This window comes from Podarcis filfolensis (assembly GCF_964270895.1).
Source record: "Podarcis filfolensis genome assembly, chromosome: 13".
Lineage (NCBI taxonomy): Eukaryota > Metazoa > Chordata > Lepidosauria > Squamata > Lacertidae > Podarcis > Podarcis filfolensis.
In genome coordinates, this window is record NC_139615.1 from 29,300,619 (window position 1) to 29,318,587 (window position 17,969).

At 45.8% G+C, this 17,969-nt stretch overlaps 1 protein-coding gene across 1 annotated transcript; it reads right to left on the reverse strand.

Annotated features, from left to right (window-relative positions):
• Positions 1 to 54: 54 nt before the first annotated feature.
• LOC310747927 (keratin, type I cytoskeletal 17-like) lies at positions 55 to 13,505 on the reverse strand. The gene is made up of 9 exons (XM_083583361.1): positions 12,769 to 13,505; positions 9,224 to 9,352; positions 8,803 to 8,885; positions 5,885 to 6,041; positions 4,961 to 5,122; positions 3,526 to 3,651; positions 2,221 to 2,429; positions 1,941 to 1,969; positions 55 to 310 (listed from the first exon to the last, which is right to left on the reverse strand). The coding sequence occupies exons 1-9, from the start codon at positions 13,006 to 13,008 to the stop codon at positions 213 to 215; spliced, it is 1,233 nt and encodes a 410-aa protein (XP_083439487.1). The 5' UTR covers positions 13,009 to 13,505; the 3' UTR covers positions 55 to 212.
• Between the last annotated feature and the right edge of the window lie 4,464 nt (positions 13,506 to 17,969).

Sequence of the window (17,969 nt, forward strand, 5' to 3'; positions counted from 1 at the left end):
GACTTGAAGGCCCTCCCCCAAACCCCATCTCAGAAACCACAGCAAAGCAGGTCCTTCAGCAGAAGCGAAAGACTCATTTTATTTGAAGACAGAAGTCTAGGCTTGTATATAATCAGCTCGGCAGAAAAAGTCATGCAGAATCGTGGCCCCAGCGCCACCCGCCACCATCACCCGTCTTCTGCCAGCCCTTTCTGTGGCCAAGATAGCCTCGTTCAGAGCTGGTGCTCCACCTCCTCCACCCGGGAAGAGACCACCTTGCCATCCACCAGCTCTTCAATGAGAGTCTTCACCCGGCGGCTCGAGCAGGGCTCTGTAAGGATGGGAAGAACAGCCAAGTTAAGTTTTTCTCATTTTTTCAGCCTTAAGTCTAGTTCTGAAAGACCTACATTGGCTCCCAGTACGTTTCCGGGCACAATTCAAAGTGTTGGCGCTGACCTTCAAAGCCCTAAATGGCCTCGGCCCGGTATACTGAAGGAGCGTCTCCATCCCCATCGTTCAGCCCAGACACAGAGGTCCAACGCCAAGGGCCTTCTGGCGGTTCCCTCACTGCGAGATGTGAGTTTACAGGGAACCAGGCAGAGAGCCTTCTCAGTAGTGGCGCCCGCCCTGTGGAACGCCCTCCCATCAGATATCAAAGAAATAAACAACTATCTGACTTTTAGAAGACATCTGAAGGCAGCCCTCTTTAGGGAAGTTTTTAATGTTTGATGTTTTATCATGTTTTAAATATTCTGTTGGGAGCTGCCTAGAGTGGCTGGAGAAACCCAGTCAGATGGGCAGGGTATAAATAATGAGTTGTTGTTGTTGTTCACATTGCCATGTCAAATTGCAGGGGAATATTTTTCTTTTCTTTTTTAAGTCCTCATGAAAACTCATCAGCATTTTAGTGTGAATTCCTCCAGCCATCTGCACATTTGTATGCAATTTTGGCTAATGCACAAATTTATTTATTTTCCTCTGATCAGTGCATCGGCGTGTGCTATTTCCACTGCAGTGTGCATTTCTGTCCATGCGTCACCCTGGCAGATGCGTCTTCTGACACATCGCTTGGCTGGAGAGCTGCGATGCAAAATCCAGAGAAGTGTGTGCACTGAAGCTATTGAGAGACCTGTCCCTTTGGCTCATGTTCCAAGTCAGGCTGTCTTTAGAGTCTGGAAAGATTCCCCACCCCCCAACACACACACACACAACCCCAGGACAAACTGCTTAGATAATGCCTGATGGCTTGTTGTTGTTTTTCTCTTCTCCTTCCACAGACGTGTGGCTTGACTCCCTTGCTCAAACCGTTGTGCTGCCGTACTCCTGATCTCAGCTTGGGTCCTAGACCAGTGTTTCCCAACCTTGGGCCTCCAGCTGTTTTTGGACTACAACTCCCATCATCCCTAGCTAGCAAGACCAGTGGTCAGGGATGATGGGAATTGTAGTTCAAAAACAGCTGGAGGCCCAAGGTTGGGAAACATTGTCCTAGACTGTGTAACTGCAAGGGGCTGACAGAAGGAAACGGCTGCCTTTTAAGGTTGGCTGTATAACATGGTCTTCCCGCATCTTCCAGGTATGATGCTCATATGATGCTCATAGGCAAGACCAGGTTGGTAGAGATTGCACTGCCATCCTATTTGGAGTGGGGACACGCTGCCCCCTGGTGGACAGACAGTGTTGCAAAAACACTGACTACTATGATCTGATTCATTCCAGGCCGATTTATTTATATTGTGCAGGGAAATCACCATACACTGATTTCATCAATGGGCTTTAGGTGTGCCGTGTGTTTTACTCCAGACCAAAGACTAGGGCTGCATTCCTAGCCCCGTTTAAATGGGAGTAAGTCCCGCTGAATTCATTTGTGAAAGATATGCTGTCCTGGTTTGCAGTTTCTATGTATGCAAAGATATGCAGGTTTTCCTAATGGGCAGCCCTAAAAGCCAAGTTTTTCTGCTTACCTGGGGTAGGCGGTGGCTCAGGCTCTGACCTAAAGGGAGCAGAAAAGAACACTGGGTCAGTTAAAAGAGGCTAGTTTCCCCTAAAGATCTTTTGCACTTCTTCCAACCCTGGAGTTCTCCCGAACCTGCTGCTACCTCCCTCTTGCATGGGGGGGGGCTCCTGTTTCGGCGACATAAAGATCCACCCTCACCCCTGAACTTCAGAAACAGAAGGAATGATGACCAGCAAGTCCAGGGAGACGGACCCTTGTTTTTGTTCCCCACCCCCATATCCTCATACCCTTCCAGGAGGTGCCGATAGGTAGCAATCTCCTGCTCCAGCCTGTTCTTGATGTCCATCAGTCGCTTGTAGTCCTCCGCTTGGTTCTGGGCATCAGATCTGAGCTGGAACAACTCGGCCTCCCTGGCGCTCACCAGATCACGCAGGCGCGAGATCTCTATCCCGTAGCGGGATTCGGTCTCAGCCAGGGAACCTTCCAGGGCCACTTTCTGGAAACAGAGAAGGAAGTTGCTTTGTGAAAGTCCCAAGCAGATGGCCTTTTGTTGTCTCAATTATATATCCTGTCTTTCCTGCAAGGCGCTCAGGGCTTGAGAGCACCACAGCACCCCAACCGATCTCTGGTGTCCAAAGTTGTAGGGACACATGAATGGTTGCACACTCCCATCATGCTTACAAGGGAACATGTGACGGACGACTCTCCTTCTCCGAAACCAAATCACTTCCCCAAAGTTGCCTAAATTCTGTGCCAAGGCACCTTCTGGGACCCGTATACATTGTGCGAATTGAATTATGTGTCCCCTAGCCATGGGGACAGGCTGTCAAGGACTGGGCTGAAGAGGAGGAAGAATGGTGAGGGGTCTCCTCACCCCCTTCTCCTGTAGGTTCCAGAGAGGAGGAAGGCAGTGTTGATTTACAGGAGGGCTTGGAGGGAGATAACAGCTCAGAGATAGGTGAACAGCAGAGTTAGGCAGAGTTAGGAGAAGGTGGAGGGGAGACAGAGCAGCTAACTGACACGTCTCTGGACAACATAACCGACCCCCCCCCCTTTTCCCAAAAAAGTGGAGTTCATTAATGGTGTAAGACCGAGAGACAATTGTCCACGGACGGACACCATAGAAGCAGGTGTTGTCGCTAGAGGGGGAAGGGGGAGGAGCTCAGTGTGAGCAACTCCATTATGGAGGAATGACCGAATTCCTTGTCTTTGGCGTGATGACTGAATAAATCATACATAAGAACTTTCTTGTTTCCTCCCTGCCTCTTGGTGCCATCAGCAGGGAGGGAGAGGATTCCTCAAGCCTGACACAGACTAAGAGATATGCAGTGTGCTGGAGTTCTGTCTCTCTCTCCTAACTGGGAACTCTGTTCAATGCACACATTCACACACCCAGATTGCACATAGACAGTCGAGGCTGTGGTAGCAGACTTAAGGGCCAGAACTTGATTTTGCGTTAGTTTAAAAAAAAGAGGAAGCGAAAACAGAGATTTCCAAATTCATTGGCCAACATGAGCAACCACGAAATCCACTCTGGCAATGCTTTCCAATGCGCAGCCTCTGGGCAGCATGGGAAAGTGGCTGGTACTGACCATGCTGCGGAGAGACTGCAGCTCAATCTCCAAGGCCTGAGCCAGGCGCCTGAGCTCCGTGATCTTCTGCTGAGCTGCCTGCAGAGCTTCGTGGCTGACAGCAACCTCCTGGTTGAGTGCATCCATCTGCAAGACAGAAGAAGACCTTGTTTCTGGTGCAACCTCCCTGCATCCTCTTCCAGCCGGACAGCTTAGGTAGAAGGGCCTTATGTGTTTTTTTTAATCAAATCAAAATTCTGCATCAATGTTAATTCAGCGTATTTTTTTAAAATGGCAGAGTAATTCAGCATTCCGAGCCAACCCATCTCCCCAAGCTTCCTCACACTAAACAGACAATGCAAATTAAATGCATTTGTATGTGTTTGTTTCTCTGTAATTTTGCTCCCAGGGAACAATGGAGGAAACCGAATGCAAAGCGCTTAAACTTATGTTATTCATCAATTCTGTCTGCCCTTCCTTCCTTTGGCATCAGAGATTTTGCAAAACAGTGGGCACTGCCCAAACATTCTTAAGCTTAAACTCAATAAGGACCAGAAACTTTGGGAGGCGTAGGAAGGAGGGGGAAGTTATCTGAATACTCAGCATTCGAATATGTAAATGTCAAAGCACAGAAAAGGAAGCTGGAGCTGGAGCAGACTTCAGCACATGACGTTGCTACTCTTATCTTCCAGAAATGGAAACAGATCCTGAATCAGATCTGAAGTTTGTGGAATCACAAGGTCTTGCCATTCCTGCCAGGAGAAGCCCACTCTGAACTTCATCCCTAAAAGCTGCACGGAAAGAAAACAAGATGTTCTTGCCAGCTAGATTTCTGGAAGGGAAAAGTATGCCGTGTTGTTTTGGAACAGAACTACACTTCCTTAAGGTAACGGTAAAAGGTAAAGGGACCCCTGACCATTAGGTCCAGTCGTGGCTGACTCTGGGGTTGCGGCGCTCATCTCGCTTTATTGGCCGAGGGAGCCAGCGTACAGCTTCCAGGTCATGTGGCCAGCATGACTAAGCCACTTCTGGCGAGCCAGAGCAGCACACGGAAACGCCATTTACCTTCCCGCCGAAGCGGTACCTATTTATCTACTTGCACTTTGACGTGCTTTCGAACTGCTAGGTTGGCAGGAGCAGGGACCGAGCAATGGGAGCTCACCCCGTCACGGGGATTCGAACCGCCGACCTTCTGATCGGCAAGTCCTAGGCTCTGTGGTTTAACCCACAGCGCCACCCGCATCCCAACACTTCCTTAAAAAGGATGCTAAACCCATGCCTTCCTTGGCCAATAGTCATGGATGATAGGGGCTGTTGCTCAGCAACATCCAGAGGGCACCAGGTTGGCATAGGCTGAATATTTACGTGCAAATGCATCCCATTAGCAAGCCGCCACCTCCACCACCTTTTGCCCCTGAGCCGTTTGACCATCTCTCCTCGCCGAGCCTCTCCTAACCTGGGACTTGTGCAATGCCTCGGCTTCCCGGCGGTTCTTCTCCGTGACGTCCTCATACTGGTCTCGGATCTCAGCCAGCACTTTCTGCAGGTCGGCGCCAGGCATGGAGTCCACTTCCACGTTGACGGTGCCCCCCAGCCTCCCCTGGAGAGAGGTCACCTCCTGTGGGGCAAGAAGAGAGGCGAGTAGGCACATCCGTGGGGAACCAGCCAGAAGCCAGGAAGGGCTGTGAGTCTTGAAGGCTGCTCCCTGCAAGGCCCTTTCCACCTGGCCTAGGGGGCGAGGCCCACACTCACCAGCTCTACCAAAGAGGCTCCTGGTGAGACCAGAGGGACGTTGCCATGCCTGACAACAAACCCTAACTGATTCTTTTGCCCCATCTTTTTGTGCCTGCCAAACAGCCGTGTCTTGCTTATGATAATATTCTATTCTCTTGTTAATTATGCTGTTTTCAACGTGCAGTTTATATTTGACTTCACTTAGCAATGTCATTGTGTGTGTTTTTTGAAATGTTTAAGTTTTTTGTGTTAAATTTGTTTGTGCTAAATATGTATTCTGCAGTTGACCTCCTTTGTAATGTTTTATTTTGAAATCTTTAAGATAATATTCTAGTCTTCTGTTAATTATGTTGTTTTGACTGTATACTCTATATTAGACTTTCTTCGGTTTGTTTTATTGATCTTTTAATATGCTGTAAACTGCTTTGAGATTTTTCTTAAAAATATAAAGCGGTATAGAAAATAAATAAATAAGGGCAGAGACTCAGAGGGAGCAAAGGTGAAATCTGCATCCATTGCTTTCTCCGCTGTTGCCTCTGGCTTCAACCACCGCTGGCATGCGGCTCTCAGAATAGTTGAAAAAGCTTCCTGCCGCTCGTGTGAAGGCCCTGTTGTTCCTGAGTCCCTACGCCCACCCAGCTCTCACCTCCTTGTGGTTCCTCTTGAGGTAGTCCAGTTCCTCTTGGAGGTTGTCCACTTGCACCTGCAAGGTAGCCCGGCTGGTGTTGAGTTCCTCCAGGGCCTTGCGCAGCCCACCGAAGTCCCCCTCCACGGACTGCCGTATGGCCGCCTCTGTTTCCAACCTGAAATGGGCAAATAGGGTCTGTGCAGCATTTTTCCAGCCAAGGCTCTGCAAAACCACATAACTGAGGGTGTACTGGGACAATGCTTGAGGTTGGAAGCTGCCCAGAGTGGCTGGGGAAATCCAGCCAGATTGGGAGGGGTATTAATAAATTATTATTATTATTATTATTATTATTATTATTATTATTAGCCCCTAATCTCAGACCCTCCAAGTGTCCCTATTTTCCAGGGACAGTCCTGAATTTTCAGAAACTGTCCCAGTTTCTGATTTGATCCTGGAATGTCCCGCTTTTCCTTAGGACGTCCCTATTTTCATCGGATAAATTTTGGAGGGGATGGAGTTATGCGACCCCCGAGCCAAGGAGATAAGTAACCATACAACCTCCCTAAATCCCTAGATCTGGAGCGGCCCTAAATCTGCTGTTCAGCCTTAACCTACAGCAACGTGGATCATCTTTCTTTTTCCCCCGATGGTGACTTTTCAGCATCTTGAAGTTTTTATTAAGCTGGATAAATTGCTATAGAATAAGGAAAATTCTAACAAGGAAAACCTCTTTTTAACTTGTGCCTCTATGGCAGCAGATCCTTCCCATCTTCCAAGGCCCAGGGCCGATATATGTCATCAGCTGGGTGGTTGACCCTACGGGGATGTGGGGTAAACAGTGCAGCCAATTTGTTTCATTTCTTATTATTTTTACTCCCAGGCCAGTTGCCAGAATTTTTCCTGTGAAAGCCTGGATTTAATCCCTGCATCTCTGGGTGCCGGCAAAGGCACTGGGGCCGTTAAAAAAAACACGTTGCAGGCCACCCTCCTTTTAAAAGGAATAATACTGTGTATAAGATGTCAAAGAGGTGTAACAGATGTCAAAAAGAAAAATAACTACCAAACTTTTAGAAGACATCTGAAGGCATGTTCCCTGTTTAGGGAAGCTTTTAATGTTTAATAGGTTATTTTATTTTAGTGTTTTGTTGGAAGCCGCCCGGAGTGGGCAGGGTATAAATAATAAATTACTATTATTATTATTATTATTATTATTATTATTATTATTATTATTATTATCATCATCATCATCATCATCATCATCATCAACCTTTTGGAGTTCATGGCTCCCTTGACCAACTGCATTATTTCTGTGGCACCCCTGTGGAACTCAGGAGCCCAGTTATGTCACCCCTTGCCTGCAGAGCTGGTAGCCTCTCAACCCTTTCTTGAACACCCTCCCTTGTGGAGTGTTCTCTCAGCCTCCTCTCCTCTCCCCTCCCCTTGGGAGTCCTCTGGACAGCCACAGCTGCCGCCTCTGGTCTCTGAACTGCCCCGCCCCAAAAAGAGATGCCTCCTCACACTGCCCCACAGCAGCTGAGAAACGCACCCTGGCCAGCCCCAGAGACACCATTCGCCTGGGGAGCTTGTAGCCAGGGCTGCTGCAACCAACAGCTGTGCAAGCCTTTGGGAGACAGAGACGCTGTATATGCATGATGTGTATCCAAACAATTTAACTCCTGTGTTGCAAACAATAGTCAGTAATAACCAAACCAACACGATGACCAAATACAATGATCCGATATCAATATACACTCTTTCTATAATATGAAATACAGTATATTTTGCTCTATAAGACTCACATTTTCCCTCCTAAAAAGTAAGGGGAAATGTGTGTGCGTCTTATGGAGTGAATGCAGGCTGCGCAGCTATCACAGAAGCCAGAACAGCAAGAGGGATTGCTGCTTTCACTGTGCAGCGATCCCTCTTGCTGTTCTGGCTTCTGAGATTCAGATTTTTTTTTTCTTGTTTTCCTCCTCCAAAAACTAGGTGTGTCTTGTGGTCTGGTGCGTCTTATAGAGCGAAAAATACGGTATATGAAATTGCATGAACAGAAAACTTACGAATCTCTGAAAGTCACAAAATATGCACTCTTGATGGATTCTCTTGAAAACATAAAACCAAATAAACTTATAAAGTCTTATAAGTCTCTGAAAGTCTTTGAAGACAATGCAAGTCTCTGAAAGAAGCAATGTATCAGATTCTTATCTGGGGAAAACAGGCTGTAAAGCTTTGTTTATGGCATCCAACGCCGCCGAAGTAGTTCGCAAACAGACATTGTGAACAGTGATCCTGGATATACCCACTGTTTCGTGGACTTCTTCTTCAGCACAGCAGGAGGATACAGAAATGCTTCAGAAACCCATCTATATGGCGAATGGAATTGTATAACAACAATTGCTATGGAGCAGTGGTCATAAAGTTATGTTACGTTGCTTCTTTCAGAGACTTGTATAGTCTTCAGAGACTTTCAGAGACTTCTAAGACTTATGTTTATTTGGTTTTATGTTTTCAAGAGAATCCATTAAGAGTGCATATTCTGTGGCTTTCAGAGATTCATAAGTTTTCTGTTTATGCGATTTCATGTATTTCATATTATATAAAGAGTGTACAGTGGTACCTCGGGTTAAGTACTTAATTCGTTCCGGAGGTCCGTTCTTAACCTGAAACTGTTCTTAACCTGAAGCACCACTTTAGCTAATGGGGCCTCCTGCTGCCACCGTGCCGCCAGAGCACGATTTCTGTTCTCATCCTGAAGCAAAGTTCTTAACCTGAAGCACTTTTTCTGGGTTAGCAGAGTCTGTAACCTGAAGCGTATGTAACCTGAGGTACCACTGTATATTGATATCGTATCATTGTATTTGGTCATCGTGTTGCCTTGGCTATTACTGTATATGCATGATGGACAGAAAGAGGCAGCTAGGATGAAGAGTCCTTACTTCACTCTGAAATCATCAGCAGCAAGTTTGGCATTATCAATCTGTAAGAGCAGCCCAGCGTTGTTCAAGGTCTCCTGCTGGATCTGCAGAGGGATGAAAGAGGTCAGTTAGTCTCCATAATCTATCCTAGATCTAGGTATGGGGATCTTCAGGCCACCAAAGAACCAAGCCTGGATACTGACCATGCACGAGTCCAGTGTTGGAGGTATAAAAGAGGCCCAGTTTCCACCACCCAGAGGACAGGCTTCTGTTAGTGCAAGAATAAGCCCATCAGTAGGCAAAATCATTTTGTTTTGCAACTGAAAATCTTGCACATCCCTGGAGATGCCAGGATTAAATCTAGGAACTCCTCCATGCAAAATGCTCTTGCCACTAAGCTATTTCCCTTTGGAAGAAGAAGAATTGGCAATAATCCTGGTACCTTAGACTTCAGGTCAGTGATGGTGTTGAAATAGCTGCTCAGATCGGGAGCCTCCGTTGATGCTCGCTTGAGGTATATCTCCCGGATGTTGTTCTCTAGCTGACTGTTAGATTCCTCAAGGGAGCGCACCTAGCATATGGCAGAGGAAATCAAACAGGGTGGTGAGGATATCAGAATAAAGGGGTTGCTGAACCCCACCAAGGACAGGTGTGCTCTCCTGTAAGCTGTTTTTACTTTTCAGTCTACTCACTAGAGAGTACAGTGGTACCTCGGGTTACATATGCTTCAGGTTACATACGCTTCAGGTTACAGACTCTGCTAACCCAGAAATAGTGCTTCAGGTTAAGAACTTTGCTTCAGGATGAGAACACAAATCGTGCTCCGGCGGGGCAGCAGCAGCGGGAGTCCCCATTAGCTAAAGTGGTGCTTCAGGTTAAGAACAGTTTCAGGTTAAGAACGGATCTCCGGAACAAAGTAAGTACTTAACCAGAGGTACCACTGTAGCTTGCAATAGCTTTGGGGTGTAAACAGAGAAATTCCTTCTTTATCTTCCTTTTCTCAGTTGACACTCTCCACTTTCTGTAGGTCCAGGAAGCTAATGAGCGCAAGTCCTTGCCTGGTTGATTCTGGGCTGTTGCTTTTAACTATTCCACTCAATTAACAAACATACTTCCACAAACCTAAAGAACCCTTCCAAGAATGCAAAACAACAACAACTGTCTTACTTTTTTAACGGTCTCGTTTTGCTTCCAAGCTGATCGGCATAGGACCCACCTAAGTTTGATATTAGGGGGAATTATGATAGGGTATAGATCCTTGCCTTTTTAAAAAGATCCGTAAGTGACGGTCATGGAGGATAGTAGCAGTGAAAGAATTATGAATGTCGTGGAGGGTTATTCACAACATCTGACCCAGGGACAACAGCGGTGGTGGGGTGTTACAGAAGGTACACATGGACCAGGCCCTTAGTCAACAGGGGACCCAGATTCTTAACTTTCATTAAAAAAAAAAAAAGTAAGTCAGTTGGAGATTTCTGAAGAAAGTTAGAGCACAAAATGCGGAGGCAGCTCTAAGGCTTCAGCGTCATTAAGGACACTTAACAGTGGTTGCTAAGCTATTAGAGCAAGAGATACAGACCATCCCCACCTGGGACTCAGGAGGGACCCTCCCAGAGCAGCAGAAAAACTAGCAGAGGCTACTGCAACTGCACAAATGCTGGACAGAGGAAGACACTGGGGATGTCTGTGCTTAATCACGTTCTTCCTTTTCCATAATATTTCGTTCACTCACAAAATGCACTGCCTCTACAGAATAAAATAGAATTGGCTGGCTTTGGTTTGCTTTCCTCAGAAGTAATTCTCTTGAAATAATGGCCAGGTGCTTCCTCCCTACTTAGAAAAAATGTCACTAATGCAATGTCCGCCACCCAGCCACTAGTGGTCTGCTTGTCATGACTGGGCTGTTATTAATTCATATGCAGTAACCATAAGTAAAAAGAGAAAAGAGAAAATGAATCGTCGAACACCTCACAGCTGCAGAAAATTAAAATCTCTGTGGGCTGTACTATAGCGCAAGGCTTGTTGGTCAAGGCTGACCAAATGGTTTGTGTATGTGATTCACGGAGAGTTGTGAAATCGCATGTATATCTTGCTTCCTGTTCTATATTTGGATATTGATTTCACTCCCAGGAGCTGAGGGCTTCACAACAGCCTTGTGAGGTAGGCTAGGCTGAGAGTCAATAATTCAGATGCCAAAGTTTGAAACTGCACATATTCAGAGTATTTTTTATGTTTTTATTTTATTTTTTTTGCATGTTGCGATTTATCAGGGTTGGAAGCCTTATGTATATATTCCTGTACATGTCAGGACTACGAAACATTGCAGTTAAAACAAGGGGGCTGCTGCGAATGACATTCCATATTTGCATTTTGCTTTTCTACGCAGGAGCTCAACATTGTGTATGTTATCCTCCCTCTCCTTCCACTTTTGTCTTTGCAATAGGATCCTGCCTACTCCTGTGAATTGTTGTTAAATTGCTTTTAATAATTATTATTTCATATTGCTGCAACCTGCCCTGAGACATTACAGTGAAGGGTGGGTAAGAAATCAAATAAGTACAGTGGTACCTCGGGTTACAGATGCTTCAGGTTACAGACTCCGCTAACCCAGAAATATTGCTTCAGGTTAAGAACTTTGCTTCAGGATGAGAACAGAAATTGTGCAGCGGCAGCGGGAGGCCCCATTAGCTAAAGTGGTACCTCAGGTTAAGAACAGTTTCAGGTTAAGAACAGACCTCCAGAACGAATTAAGTTCTTAACCTGAGGTACCACTGTACAAATAACAACAGCCTTGTAAGGTAGGCTAATCTAAGCTAATATATGCACATTTAGCAGCAGCTCTTGCCAGTAGTCGGGGGGGGGGGGGAATCCACGTGGAATGCACTGGGTCCAGGAAATCCTACCCCCAAATCAAGTACAAGCTAACACAGAAATCAAGCAGTTTATGTTGTAACTGCTCTGAGACCTGGAGGTATATGACAATATACAAATTTAAAAATTGAGAGATAGATAGAACCCCAAAAGTACTTCCAACAATGTACAGTGGTACCCCGGGTTACATACGCTTCAGGTTACAGACTCCGCTAACCCAGAAATAATACCTTGGGTTAAGAACTTTGCTTCAGGATGAGAACAGAAATTGTGTGGCGGCAGCGGGAGGCCCCATTAGCTAAAGTGGTGCTTCAGGTTAAGAACAGTTTCAGGTTAAGAACGGATCTCCGGAACAAAGTAAGTACTTAACCAGAGGTACCACTGTACCGATCTCAATAAAGGAATAACATTTTGCACTAACAGTTCAGTCCTTGGCCTTTCTAACTGAGTAAGTCCTATTTTCCCATGTTTCCCAGTTATGCATTATGTTGGATTTAGAGAATGGTAGGGAGCCTAAACTTGTTATAAAGCAAATCCCTTTGGCAAAAAAGTGCTCCCCCCCCCGTTATTTATTGAAGTATCTCACAGTGTTGAACTGACTGCATTTGCAAACGTTTGACATTTCTGAAACAGTTGCTGAATGCTGAGTGTGTGAATTTGGGGTTTTCTTCCAGGGAAGATGGTGAAGCAGATCCCGCCCAAGCCAAGCCGTTTTATTGCCTGAGGCAGAAGGAGCAAATGATGGCCCTCCCCACCGTGCCTGAGTCAAGGTGCAAAGTGGCCAAGTTGTTTTAGCACCACAAGAGCTCTTCTCCCTGGGAGTGAAGCTGTGATGATCTAAATAAAATAAGCAGCAATTCCCTGCCCTTTCGTGCACCTAAAGTCAGCCACCCGAGGCACGTGTCTCACTCTGCCAACGGCAGGGCCGGCTCTGTGGGACAGCTGCCAACACAGACGGAGCAACAGGGTTCCCTTTAGAAATCAAGCCCTGCCCCTGTTTCCTCTGCCTTCCGAAAGCGAAGCCTGAGGTAGACAGAGGGACATTTGTACCACCCGTGTACCTTGAGGCCAGTTCTCAGCACCCATTTTCCCTGCTAGGAAACTCCAGCTACTCACCCTTTCCAGATAGGCAGCCAGGCGGTCGTTCAGATTCTGCATGGTGCCCTTTTCGTTCATGTCAAAGATGTTCGCCTCCGCACCGCTCTGCCCGTAGCGCCAGGCCAGGCCGTTCTTTGCTGGGGTGCCCCCATAGATGCTCGATGCTGTCGGAGACCTGCCTAGGCTACGCAGGCTCCCCCCTCGGGAACCCTGGATCCCTCCAGAGAAGGACTGGCTGCGGCTGGAGTAAGTAGTCATGGTTCTTTCTGGCCGCAGGAGGCAATGCAGAGTGGGAGAGTCAGCAGGGTCAGTCCTGGAGAGCTCCCTTTATATAGGCAAGCTGAGGGGCAGGGCTAACTCTTAGCCGTTCCCACATTGGATCATCTCGCTGTCCTTCACAAGAAAGGCATTTGTTTTGGAAAGGGAAATGTCCCTGTAGTCCTAGCTCCCCGAGGCAGATTTGCAATGCCATTGCAACATCCATTGATCAGATTTGGACCCGGGCCAATTTGTCAATGCCAGATGGATGCCAAGATAACCAAGATGCAATGTCCCTTTCCCGCCTCCCTGCTAACAGCCCCTTACAATCCCAGAACCAGATATGAACAGTGGGTGCAAAAATCTCTGGAGTCCATGTGAAAGGAACCCTTGGCAGGTTCAGTCCTGCAAGAACAGGCTGGAGGAAGCAGCTTGTCAGGCAAGAGTCCCCGACCGTCAGGTGTCTTTAGTTTGAAAGAGAACTTTCAGGTAGTGCATATCTTCATAGCTGTCAAACGTCCCTTATTTGGCGGGACAGTCCTTTATCCCAGGGCCATGTCCCGCTGCTGTCCCTTATTGATTATGTCCCTTAAATAAGCTACTGAAGGTAATGGGGCCCTTTCTATGTCCAGCTGTGCTTTGTCAACAACAAATTGTTGCTGTTTTTTTTGTGTTGAATATATGCTATATGGTAATTTATAGGACCTAATAGGTATCTAAAGCCATTTGCATGCAACAAAATATGTATTTTATCAAAGTAATTGTTGATCCGTTATTTTGGCTGCTGATCCCTTATTTTCGAGGCTGCTGGTCCCTTATTTTCAAATCTGTAAGTTGACAGCTATGCATATCTTGCAACTTCCAGCTGAAATCCTGGAGCTTCTCATGCCACAAATGTTCTGGGCAAGGTTTCCTGGACAGGCTGTCCCCTTCTCTGGACAGCAATGACATGGTAGGATGGAGAAACCATGACAGATTCGCACAACTGCTACTAAAGGAGACTAACTCCTTTATTATAGCATCATTTATTATAGCACTATTATAAGCATATAGCACAGTGCAGACTAAGGAGCTGAACACTCTACTCTTGCAATTGGAGGGTAGGTATTGTGTTTGTTCATTAGTACGTTATGTATTTTTGTGTTTTTATATTGTAAACCTTCCTGTGATCCTCAGAGGAAGTGCAGTATAGAAATTTAATAAATAATACTAATAATAATATAGTAAGGCTGTGGCACTTTGAAGACAGATCGTTTTGATGCGGTTTGGTTCCTGTTTCTAGGTTATGCAAACAAACATTCAACGATTATTCCCCCACCATTGCTCAGCTATCACTTTGGAGAGGGTTACGTAATCTAATGCCACCTGAATCAACCTGCTTGTTTTGATATTTCTTCCCCCCCCCCCCACATCATCATGTCATAAGTGTTAGAATTTGCATATTCCATCAATGTTAATGCTTTTTGCATTTTTCTTTTATTTACCATTTCTTGTTTTTCTTTGGCCCTGTCACTCCAGTATTTAAAATTTATGCACTTCATTTTATATGTAGCTGAAAAAAACAATAAAAAGTACAGTCATACCTTGGTTCTTGAACAAATCTGTTCCAGAAGTCCGTTCGACTTCCAAAAACATTGGAAAACCAAGGCACGGCTTCTCATTGGCTGCAGGAGCTTCCTGCACTCAATTAGAAGCCAATTCGGACGTTCGGCTTCCGGAAAAAAGTTTGCAAACCAGAACACTCACTTCCAGGTTTGCGGCATTCAGGAGCCAAGACGTTTGAGTCACAAGGCATGCATTCAAAAACCAAAGTATGGCTGTATTTGGGAGGGGAAAACATGTTGCAGAATACATCTGCAATAAAACATTGCCGGGGGGTGCTTGGAGCCCCAGTCCCTTTTTCATACAAGATCATGGAGCGTATTTGAGTTTGGATTCAGAACCATAAGATTGGCACACAGCAAAGCCTTTCCTCCCACCAGCCCACCCCACCCCACCCCCCGCCGCACTCGTGAAGTCCAGATCACAATGTTCCCCAGTCAGGGAGGGTGGCTGGGTGTAAGGAAGGAGAGAGATTTCATGACTGAGGCAGCATGTATCTTGCTTTATTAAAACCATAAAAAGTAGATAGAAAGCTCTTGCAATACGTTGATTCCCCACCCCCACTCCAAACTGTGAACGTTCCAGGATTTTGCTCTCTTCAAAATTCAAATGCACAATATATATTTTTCCTGAAAGCCATTCTTGGCCCACACCCAAGTTAAGAGCTCAGTGGAAGAATGCTGAAAGTGAGGACAGATCACAAGAAAAAATGCAGACATTTCAAGATAGTAGAGCTTGGTGAATAGAGGCAGGCAGGGTATTGGAAACATCAGCACAGGTATGTGGAATTTTCCAGTGCCCGGAATGTTCCGTGGGTTTTTCCACAAAGTGGCGTTCTGAATATGGAAGAAAGAATACGGAAAAATCCCTGGCCATAGCAGTTTCGGCAACACATTCCAAAACACGGGTATGCTCACATTAGAAGCTTAAAACAGCAAGGTCATTTCCCCCACAAACTGCATTTTAAGCACTGTGTTGTTCACATCAGAAGAATGTCTTTGCCCAACACACAACACCATTTTGGTTTCCCTGCCCCTACAACCCCCCTACTACTGAAACTCCTATTCACAAAGTTATCATCTGCACATGTGCAACAGCTGTCTCAAATTTTGCTTCACTGTTTCCTCTGCATTTGGTTTTCTAGCTGTACTGAAACTGGTTTTTTTGGGGGGGTGCGGGGGACACACCAAACAGCAGTGTTTGCCAACAAACTACAGAATCGATATGGATCGTGGCTGTAATGGCTTTAGGGGTTGCTTGTGCGTAAATAGCCGCCGCTCTGGGCTAGGTTGGCTGGTTAAACCATTTCTCGCTGGACAGCCATCCACTCCGTGGCTGTTCAGTCGCTGGCAGAATCCGTCAGTGGGCGTTTCTTAAACCTTTTCCAACATAAAAGTTGTTTGACGCCCAGTCTCCTCCTACTCTCCCTGCGCGGAAGTCTTCTGCGCAGGGAGGGCGTAGGTAGCGGAGGACCTGTGCTCTCCCCGCTGGTGTCCAGTGAAGAGTCCCGGAGCCTGCTCTCTGCTTCCCCCATTGGCCCCCCTCTATCCCTGGTGTAGCGCTGATTTTCTTCCCCAACAGGAGACTTGCCTCTCTCCCTGCTTGGCCCCTCTCCAGCATCGTTGTGGGGCCTCGCCTCCTCCTCTAGTTCCGATGGCAGTTCCCTGACAGTGGCTAATGCTGGAGGCAGAATTAGTGGTAATGTGAACATACCCTACATCTTTGTAAGTGTAACACGCTAAAGACACTAGTCAAAATAAACAGCCACAACCTACACACGTCAAAGTAGCCCTAAAGCAAAGCAATAGCTTTCAATGGGGCAGTTCAAGAATACATAGGCGTGCTTTCTTTTTCTTCCCTGGCATTTGTTATTTCCTCCACCATAGAAATTGAGACTGTAAGTGCTTTGGGGCAGAAAGCTGTTTGTTCCTTAGATGTTCCTTTGCAAAGCGCCATATACGCTGATGGTTCTTTTGATGGTACTATGACACTGTCCCTATTAAATGGGTTTTCCTGCGGAAAAGGCAAGAGTAGGTCTCTGCTGATGAAGGGGAGGTGAAGATGGGACCCTCAAGCTGTACAGGTCAGGGGTATTTAGTAATTTAATTCACTGAAATTGCAAATGCTTGTATGCATTACTATGTCTTTACATTTGGTTGGTTGGTAACTGAATTCTAGAGCGTTCTCTAGTAGTTCTCATGCGATTAGGAGCACTGCTAAATTGAATAAAGTTTTGCAGTGCCTCTTCTCTACTTGAAAGAAAGAGAGCAAAGCTGCAGGAGAAGGTAAAAGTGGAAATCTCTCATAGGAGCTGCAAGGCATGGCCTAATTGAGATACAGAAGGCTGCGTGCTGAGCTCTGGAAAGGGAGGGAAATAAGTTGCTTGGACTTTAGGAGAAGAGACCGAAGGCCCATGCTTGGAAAAGCATGCAACTGTAAATATTATGTTTGAATTCATCTATAGGTTTCCACCACTTGATGGCAGAAAGTGAGGAGGAATTAAAGAACCTTTTATTGAGGGTGAAAGAGGAGAGCGCAAAATATGGTCTGAAGCTCAACATCAAAAAAACGAAGATCATGGCCACTGGTCCCATCACCTCCTGGTAAATAGAAGGGGAAGAAATGGAGGCAGTGAGAGATTTTACTTTCTTGGGCTCCATGATCACTGCAGATGGTGACAGGAGTCACAAAATTAAAAGACGCCTGCTTCTTGGGAGAAAAGCAATGACAAACCTAGACAGCATCTTAAAAAGCAGAGACATCACCTTGCCAACAAAGTTAAAGCTATGGTTTTCCCAGTAGTGATTTATGGAAGTGAGAGCTGGACCATAAAGAAGGCCGAAGAGTTGATGCTTTTGAATTATGGTGCTGGAGGAGACTCTTGAGAGTCCCATGGACTGCAAGAAGATCAAACCTCTCCATTCTGAAGGAAATCAGTCCTGCCCTGGAAGAGTGGCAGATGAAGGTGATGGACTATATGGAACTGGCGGAAATGACTGGCAGAATCCGAGACCAGGGAGAAGAGTTGGTGGAAGAAGATTGGAAGAAATTTAAAGACTATCTACAGAAATATTGTAAAATTAATGAATGTTAAAATGATGATTGGATTGAATAGGGGGTATTAGCAACAAAGTTAATAAGAATATGCAAAAATGAATTGATAATGGATGAAAATATAGAGTTATAATATGTTAAGATATAGAGTTAAGATAAATGAAAGAGGGTAAGGATTTGCTGATTTGATTATCTAAATGGGAATACAAAAAGGGGAGGTGAGAGGAGGTCAAGGAAACAAGTTAATGAGCATAAAGTTATAAAAAATGGATTTGTTTTTAATTCTCTTTTACTTATTCGTTTTT